Below are 9865 nucleotides of genomic sequence, written 5' to 3'. Positions count from 1 at the left end.
ATATACTTAATTATATTTTTATATTATCATGGATTTGTATTACTATTATCATAAATAATCTTTTAACTTTAATTTTAGGCATTACTCGATATAACGAAATTTTTATAAATGTTTGTACTGATATAATAATTAACTCCACTGAATATATTTTATTTGAATATAAGTTAGAACATAAAAATTGCATGAACTTTAATTCATCAATAATTTCTTTATATAAATCAATTCTTAACGATTACAATTCTACTATATTTTACCCGTCGCTATTAATTCAAAATATATTTTTACTTTAATATTCAAGGTTCATAGATAAAGAATAATATTGAAAATATTAGTTCATAATATATGTATATATATAATAGGTAATGTTTGAATAGATTAAAAAATCAATAATTAAATTCTTGCTTTTAATTTTTAAAAACTTGTTAAATTGAAATAAGATATAAATTGTGAAACATTTAGTGTTATTATTATTTTATTGATATTTAAAATGTACAGATTTAATTTCCGAAATTTTTATTATAAAAATTTAACTATTTAAAACCTTTTCATACATGATATGATATAAAATAAATTTATTAAAAATTTTATACAACATATTTCAAAAAAAAATTTGTCATTTTAAATCTTATACTTTTTTAAATTGTTCAAATTACGTGTTACCTATGTTTTAATTAAGACACAGTTTTGGCGTTCCTAAGAGATTTCTTACAATCTTTCGAATATTAAAGTAGACATAACATTTATCATTACCATTGATTGGTCCCGATAAAATCTAATTTAAAAAAAAACATAACACATTTTAGTCTCATACTTGATTGTATAATTTACGATTATTTGGTCACTCTACGATAATTATTAAAACATATTGTGGAAATGTTTATACATTATTTTATAAATTAAAAAAATTGAATTAAAAAAGTTAATTTTTTCAATAAGCTTTTAACATAATAAATCATTTAGTTACTTTCTATAAGAATATTACTATAAAATTTATTTCTAAAGAATGAATAGTATACTTAACATTATTATTGCTAATTTGTTGAATTAAATGCTTTTTCAGCACTATATCACTAATATTTTTAGGATTGTAATATTCTGTATCTAATATCTATAAGCTCAATACAATTTTAATATTCATTTAATCTAAATACATATTTTATGTTAATAATAATTTAAAAAATTCGATTTAATAAAATCTATGTAAATCATCACCAGTCATTTAAATAATTTAAAAAAATTATAAAATATAATGTAAATTTCTATGATTTATAAAGAATCAATTATATATAACTACTGTATAACAGTTTTCATATATTTTTAAATATTTCTTTAATATGAAATCATTTACAAGTTAAATGGACACGTAGAAAAATAGTGATTTTCAATGAGATTTAGGAGGAAAAAATTAATAATGCAAGATAAAATTTTATAAATAGTGCAGTATCATCCTCAGAGATCATCTCTTAAAAGTATTTAGTCACGATACTATTATTTTATAAGTATTTTTGGCGACCATTCTTCTAAATATTAACATTCATGGTTCTAAATATATTCTAAATTTGCATGAAAAAATTTTGACAAAAACAATATAAAAAAGTCTAATAATAAACTTAACGTAGTGAGAAAAAAAGATTTTTAAAATATATTTCATTTTTAAACTACACTTGTTCTTCCAAGGCTGGAAATTGTTGCCTGTGAGTTTGAACATTCAATAGATAGACAAGCTGATCTAATTTTTTATCCATTATTGATAACTAAAATAAAATGTAAGGTTAGGTATTAAATAAAGGGTTTTGATTATATACAGCAAAAAAAAATAAATATCCATACTTGTTGTTCTAGCCTATACAAACGGGCGCCAATCGTCATGGGCTTAACATTACCAGCTCTATCAATTCCTGCCAAGTAACTGCCGGGTTTTCCCAGTGTCTGATCAAGTCTCCTTTGTAATTCCTTTAATTAAAAATATATGTTTATTTTGATTAAGTAAATCATAGTATGATTTTACACTTTTTGGTTTTACAATCAATTTAATAAATAAATAATTACTTATTACATTATTTTTTTACGTTTTTTGTGAAAAAAATGTAGTTTATAGATAATTTTACGCCAATAAACTCCAAAGTAATTAGCATAAATAAAGTTACCTTAATTCGAACCATCATATTTAAATGGCCTTGGCTGTATTGTTCAATGACATCACGTACATCATAAGGTTTTCTAGCTTGTTGGAATTTTCTCCGGGCAACAAAATATTTTATTTTTCTAATTGCTCGAATGGCATTTTTATGTACATCAGTCAGTCTACAGTAAATTAAATTTTGGTTTGAATATGATTAACTTAAAATTTAAATGTAAATACGTGGTAACTCGTTCAGGCTCCATTTCTAAATCAACCTCGTCGCTGGCTGCTTCGGTAACAGAACTTGTTTGACTAACATATCCTCTAGCTTCTCTTCTCACGCGATTTGGAGTTACTTAAAAACCCAAATCAATTTAATTAAATAGTCCTAAGATATTTATTAATACTCGTTTTACTAACTTGCTTTAGGTTCTTCGATGTAAAATACCACTTCACCTTCATTGTCTATTCGTTGATTAGGTAATAAAGATAAACTTTGAGCTTGTGAGCAATCCTTATTATTATTATTTGTAGTTGAGCTTGGTGCATCCATTTTACTTTTTGATCTTTTTCGTTTTAAAACACTGGCACGTTTAGCCACTTGCATAATTAGAGACTAATATTTTTTGTTAATTAAAGTTATTAAAAAATAAATAAGTATAAATATGTTTTAACGATGAATTTAAATTGTTTAAAAGTAAGTACGTACTTTGCTTAATGATGAGTTATCTTTTGGATGTCCTGGTTCTTTTATATAGATATCCCAGGTAGCTTGACTTTTAAAGCACTTATCTGCTGCATAACATCGCCAAAGACATTGTATTAACATCGCTGCTGCTGGTATTTGTCGATTAAAATGTTTTTGACGTTGTTTTTGCTGAACCTTTAACGCAAATCCCGAACCTAAAATGCCCTAAAAGAAAAATTGTACTATTACTTCATAGTGCAAAAATAAAATTATTAAATACATGTTGGTAATTTTTATGAATAAATATTTGTATAATTCTTATTTATGATTCCAGAAATTTCTTCTAAAAAAACACAATTAGAATATTTTTTTCTGTTTATTTTAATAATATTTTCTTTTAATATTGTCATAATATGCATAACACGTTTCATTGCATATCTTATATTTATGAAAATTGTATAAACTACAACTATAATCTTTATAACCCATTACTTGTACACAAACAAATAAATAACTTGTCTTTCGAAATATTTATACTATTTCTATGTATATGTATACAAATATATGTCTCAATTTGACCATTTTTTATAATGTATCTTGTCTTAAAATAAAAATCATGCATTGGTTAATTCTTACAAAGTACTGATTATGATGTCACTAAGGTGGAGATCATTTGCAATACCATAATAAAAAGCATTGAGAAACTACACAGAACTTAGTTGGAATTTTTCTTCAAAGTCACCATATTTATGTGAACACTTAAACCCGTGTTGTCGTCAACTCATTTTTATTGAATCACTTATGAATCATTGTTTGCATAACACTTTATTTATTTCAAAAAAATTAAATAAAAAATCTCAAATGTATCAATATTAACACATTCAGCAAAATATACGGACTGGATATTTTTGGATTCTAACGGACCTTGTGGGAAATCATACCATATCAATCGCAGTAATTCATACTGCCCAAATTATTGTCATTAATATTCTAAGTAAAGAACAGTAAAACAATAGATCTAATTTACATATGTCAAATTTCAAACTTAAATCGATTATCACTGACTTGTCGTACCTTATACATAGACACATTACAAGGGATTCGTGGGACGGCCATTCAGTTCCGTTGCCTCAGTGTACTATTAAAGATACTTTTCGATTTCTTTGTTTTTACACTTCAACGGAGAGCACATTAATTAATTATTTCAATATCAACTTATCTTTATTGTTCTGAACCCTCACTAACAACACGCTGATAGAACCCATTTCAGACTTAATGACCAATAATCTTACATCTTGGTCATTACATTATTTATATACATATGATTTTAGGTATTTTGATGATGCAATTTCAATAAAAAAGATTTCAGAAATCTAAATAAATAAAAAATGTATTTTAAATTATTTTTCTTCCATTGAGTATTAAAAAAATTCTGTAATTCTTTTGGCAATTTTTCAATTATAATTATCATAAAAATAAATAAATATTTTTATTATATTTTTAGATTGTTGTATTAAATACTTTTATCCTACAGTATACACAAATAATTGTATGTGTTCAGAGGCTTGGCTAAATTATTATTATTGCGTAATTTGGAACCTAGACAATTTTTACATTCAATATTTTAGCTCGGGTTATAATATTAATTGTAATTTATATATAGTGTAATGGAAAAGTTAGACTTCTCAATGTATTTCCGATTATTTTGTTTGCCACATACTTAAAGTAATTATATTTTCATTTAATTTTTCAAACATTTTCTACTGGCTATACATTTTTTTGAACACTATCATTTATGTTCAATTAAATATAAAAGTATATGATTTTCTATTATCATTAAAATTTTTAAATAGAAAAGATTTATAATATTCATTGGAATCAGAAAAATAAACACATTTTAATACAAACGTGTTAGTATTTACTATGTAATTATAGTTTTTACCTTAATAAATATAAAATATTATGCAAAATATAATAATACTTACTGCTGGTAGTGCAAAAAATGATATCGCAAATACACTAAAACACGAAGCAACTATTTTTCCAATCCACGTTTGAGGAACTGCGTCACCATATCCGATTGTCGTTACAGTTATCTAACAATAAATTAATTTAATTTAAATGAACTGTGATATAAAATAATTTCTTATTTGCAAATTGTTATTTTGACAGGTTGTCAATTTTGAAACTGAAGTTGAATGTTAAATTATTTGAACGTAAAGTTCTAATAGTATTAAATTTAAGAATTCAGATATACTCACCACTCCCCACCAAAGTGCGTCAGCATAACTGGAAAAGTCGTTTCTATGTTTACCATCCTTGCTAACTGCGTCTTTTTCAGCTAGATACACAAAGTAACTGCTAAAAATTAAACCTAAAAATCCTATGTACAGTGTAGTGATTAGCTCCTAAAATGTAAAATAAGAAAATTTATTCTACATGCTTCGGTTATACAATTTTATTTTTTACAATTATAGGACAAAGAGTTTTAAACGGGACCTGATAGTAATAGGAACTATCGTTGTATAGAATACTTGAACAAATATGTTTTAGCTGATTCCATGTTGTATTTTGAGATAGTCTCTTATCTTTACCTTCCGTTAATTCAAACAACAACAATAGACTATCGAAACATACCTCGCATTTTAGTTTCATCAATGTTTAACACTTTGGACCTTTCATCTCTTTTCTTTATATTGCTGTACAGTATGTACTTTCATACAACATAGTTACTTTACATTAGGATGTATTCTTCTATTGTTTGCCTTTAATTAAACTTTTTTAATTAAAAACTTGTCAATAATAAAGAATAACTTTAATTTAGAAACGAAAACCGATCAAATATAATTTTATAACTCTATCAATAATAAAAATAAAATGACGTGTTTATTTAAAGAATTTATTAAATATACTACTACATTTAACTGAACTTCAAAACTAAATTACTTCCAATGCTATTAATTATAAATCAGTTATTCAATAACTTACTTGTCGGTGAATAAATACAACTGAGCCGAGAAGCCGCCATGTACCACCTTGACGGTCTACATGAAGCATTCTCAAAATTTGAAGAAATCTAATTCCTCTGATTGCTGAAGTAGCAAATACTTGTCCATTTGAGCCAATTGACAATACCACAATTGAAGCCACCACAACAATCAAATCTTAAGTGATTTTTACAAAAATTAATTTATTCATTGTCATAAACATTGCGCACAGAAAGAAACTAAACATTTCTTTCTGATAAATATACAACTTACCAATAATACATATAGGCTTCCGGACAAATCTAAATCGACCAAAGGTGCCCATGTATTTTGATCTGCATCCAGCAGACCACAATCGTATCATGTATTCTACACCAAAGAATACAACTAGGCATATTTCCTATTTTATAACAAAGGTAATTAAGTTAATAATTAAAAAACTGTATGCACAGAATACTGTGACACATTAGTGTGTTATTTATTTATATCAATAACATTTGTATTTTTACTGGTTATTTTTGATAATCAATAAATGTTGTATGTAGTTTATGAATAGGTAAAAAATTAGCAAATGTAAAGCCACACAACTGGCTTCATTTGAAATTTAATGAACCATAGAATCTATAGGCATTTTGATAATACTTTATAGTAAAATAATATGTTTATCAAAAATCACTTTAATTTGATATAAGCCTTATTTTTTAATAGACAACTATCATAAAATAAATAATACCTTAAGTGTATACACACCATCATAAATTTAAGTTCAAATTAAGGTGGATGGATTATAAAATAAAACAGCGTATTGCACTTGAAATATTTTTTTCGAATTATTATTATTTTCTTACTTTACGTTTAATCAACTATGATAAATTATTTTAACAGGTGTCATCAATTTCCACAATCTAAAAAAACTCAATTAATTTCATTATATTTCCTGTTAGATCATTTCACCGAAAAAAAAGATTTGATATAGATATTGTCACCTTATTACTTTACCAAAGTTATTAAATATGAAAACATTTTATTGTAAATTATGTATTAAAAAATTTGTTTTTTTAGAATTTATTTAGTCCAACAAAATACAATACCCTATTAATAGAGTTTTTTTAACGTAGCAATTCTACCTAAAATTATAATCCTTTATATTTTTTTAAATACTCTAAGTGGATCAGAAAAACGTACACTATTCGTATTTTATCTTAAATGACAACTTTTCATTGAAGTTAAAATAAATTACTAGAAGATAGAAAATTATTTACGCTTTTATTATAATTTCTATTTGATAGGTGTACTTTTTTTAATCTTCTATAATATTCACACAGAAACACATGAAATATTTGTGTTTGTATTAAGAATCGTTATTTTCTTTATTTAGTACTGCATTTTTACAAAATTTAACAATTATTTTATGTTACATCGAAAAAGCATAAAAAATTACTGAGATTAACCTATATCAAATACGGTAAACAATTATTGTTCATAGAAAATAGCACAATTTTGAATTTTTTAACCAAAAACAAACAAGTTTGAAATAATTTTTACACGATCGTCTTTAGCTCTGATGACTAGCTGAGAAAATATTAGTTTTTTTATGACGTGTTTTTGTATGTGCATATCCAAATAAATACTCTACTTCTACAAGATCAATTATGCTCAATAATACGACAAAACCAAACCATATCTAATTAAAGCTATGAGCACCATAATTTGGAAAACTCACCACACTTTTTGTTTTTACAAACAGTCAACTTTTATGTTTTCAATTTTTACTTTACATTGGAATGTCTTTTTAAAAACTAAACGGATCATTGCGTCATTTTTATTGACATTTACCTTGTTGATAACATACTTATTATTGAAATGCAAATATTTACGTAATTTTTGGGACATGATAAATATCATATTAACATTTATTCCCGTCCAATTTTTTATATTATTTCTAAAAATCTGCGTTTATTAAATCTATGTGAAATTAAGACTAACATGTACTTTGAACAATGTACTTTGAAATAAAAATAGTAAAACTACTAGAAAATCTCATTTATACGAATTTTCGGCCAATTAATTCTAAAATAATACAATTTTCAGCATATGCGATCGATTTTGAAGTGTTTTTCAAAGAAACTGAACATCTTTATTCTTCAAAACAGAATCAAATGAAAACATTTTTAATGTACTGTAAGATAAAAAAAGAAATTACTGACTTCTTTTTTTTTAGTAATATGCGGCCCTCAAAGTGAAAATTTGTAAAATTTCTTTTTTTCAAAATTTAAGTTAAAGTTTACTAAGTCAAATACACGATATGCTAGGTCCCAATGTACTGAGATTTTAATTATTAATCTCTCAAAAAATTATACCATAACAAATTACATAAAATTTTTTTTTTCTTAAAAATCTGAAACAATTTGTTTTGAGAATACGACATTTCAAATAACTGTAACAAACTGATTCATTCTTTATATTATCAAAAATAAAATGAATTATATAAAAAATTGTGTATTCTTACCATCCAAAATAACGTTTCATTGGCAAATCCTGAATATTCTTCGATTGTCGATAATACGCTGAATATTAAGCATACTAAAACGACCATGAACCTAAAATAAAATTAAAAAATTAATCAAAGTGTAAAAAAAATCACTTCAACGATAAATGTAATTTTTAAATAAAATTGTGAAACAGTTTTTAATTTTTTTCATAATGAACATTTTAATTTCAATAAATAAAATTTTAAAAGATTCGCTTCGAAACGTTTTTTATGATAGCTATGTTAATAATTGTTAGTTAATATCTATACTTGTTACAACTTTGACAAAAACTCACTGATACTGAGTTTTATAACTTGATAATATAGTAGAAAAAAATTGCAAACAATTTTGCTCTTACAACTTTTCCGTTATAGAATTTTTATATATAGATTGATTATTTAGCGTGGACGGAGAATATTTTATTCTATCATATTATCAAGTTGAAAACAGTGGTTTCCATTTGAGAAAATCAAATTCATGGCTTTAACTCTAAAGAGATGAAAAATTAAATTAACTACATATTATTATAGAGAATTTCGAAATAATATTATTTCTTTTTACAAACATTTTAAATTCATAATCTATCTCCTAAAAGATGTTGAAAATTTTACGAACCCAATTTCTAATTGAATCGTGAACAACAATAATTGTATTAATATTCATTTAATAACAACATTTTCAAGTATAAGAATAATTTTTATTATTTGGTATTTTATAAAAATAGGGTAGTATCATTAATGTTAATTGTAAACCAAAATAAAACACTTGTACAATATAATTGTTCCTTAATGCGTTTATCCATTGGTACTTAACGAAGTTCTCTTAATTTCATTAGATAAGTTATCAACCAAATTAAAATCTGGAATTATATTTTCATAATGACTAGTAATAAACTAATTTATATGTATAAATTATCATCATAATTTTTTTGTTTCAACTATTAAAGCTATTTCACAAAGTTGTAAGGTTAATATTACAAATAAAGCAACTGAACTTTCTCTTAAAAATTTTAACTACTGTAATTTGAAATTTTTTTGTAAGATTTACTATTCAAGTAGCACAGTTACAAAAAGTTAAATTGAATCAGTATTTTATATGTTATTACTATAAGTTTAATAATATTTCATATTGATTATATTTGTATTAATTATATTAATTGACAAAAAAATTCAATAATGTGTAATTTCTTTTTCCATCAATATAAAAAAATTACACAACTTGTATGACTCAGTATTATTAACCATCAAACAAAAGAAACATCAGTGAATAGATTCTTATCACTGTTGACATAATAAAAATATAATATATAAGGCTCACATATAATTTGACAGCTAACCTGTTGTTAGTTGTCTTGAATGAATTGTTTCGAATCTAACTTACGTCAGTTATTTTTGTAAAGGCGAATTTACAATAATGTAAACTTGAGTTGTCATAAATAATAAATGCATTATAACATTTGACCAGTCAGCAAAAGGCCAACACACTGTTGCATTATTTTACGATAATTTTATTTATCTAAGTTTAAAATATATGAATA

General features: G+C 24.3%; 1 protein-coding gene across 6 annotated transcripts in view; it reads right to left on the bottom strand.

The window, feature by feature from the left end:
• Positions 1-327: 327 nt before the first annotated feature.
• Positions 328-9865, bottom strand: part of LOC126904771 (potassium voltage-gated channel subfamily KQT member 1) — a 146254-nt gene continuing 136716 nt past the window's right edge. For 3 of the 6 annotated variants that reach the window (XM_050684034.1, XM_050684017.1, XM_050684024.1), the window contains exons 5-16: positions 8307-8397; positions 6071-6197; positions 5799-5974; positions 5072-5218; positions 4796-4906; positions 2832-3035; positions 2543-2738; positions 2363-2477; positions 2148-2304; positions 1831-1953; positions 1663-1754; positions 328-772 (exon numbers count right to left, since the gene is read on the bottom strand). In XM_050684034.1, the coding sequence (XP_050539991.1) occupies positions 706-772; positions 1663-1754; positions 1831-1953; positions 2148-2304; positions 2363-2477; positions 2543-2738; positions 2832-3035; positions 4796-4906; positions 5072-5218; positions 5799-5974; positions 6071-6197; positions 8307-8397 (1606 nt within the window). In that variant the 3' untranslated portion in view covers positions 328-705. Of the gene's footprint in view, positions 773-1195; positions 1755-1830; positions 1954-2147; positions 2305-2362; positions 2478-2542; positions 2739-2831; positions 3036-4795; positions 4907-5071; positions 5219-5798; positions 5975-6070; positions 6198-8306; positions 8398-9865 lie in introns of those variants that run through there. The other 3 variants (XM_050684000.1, XM_050684044.1, XM_050684008.1) reach the window with 3 other exon arrangements.

The sequence above is a fragment of the Daktulosphaira vitifoliae genome, unplaced genomic scaffold (assembly GCF_025091365.1).
Source record: "Daktulosphaira vitifoliae isolate Bord-2020 unplaced genomic scaffold, ASM2509136v1 Scaffold_1, whole genome shotgun sequence".
Classification (NCBI taxonomy): Eukaryota; Metazoa; Arthropoda; class Insecta; order Hemiptera; family Phylloxeridae; genus Daktulosphaira; species Daktulosphaira vitifoliae.
Note: the sequence above shows the minus strand (reverse complement) of the source record. Positions and strands in the feature narration are given on the sequence as shown.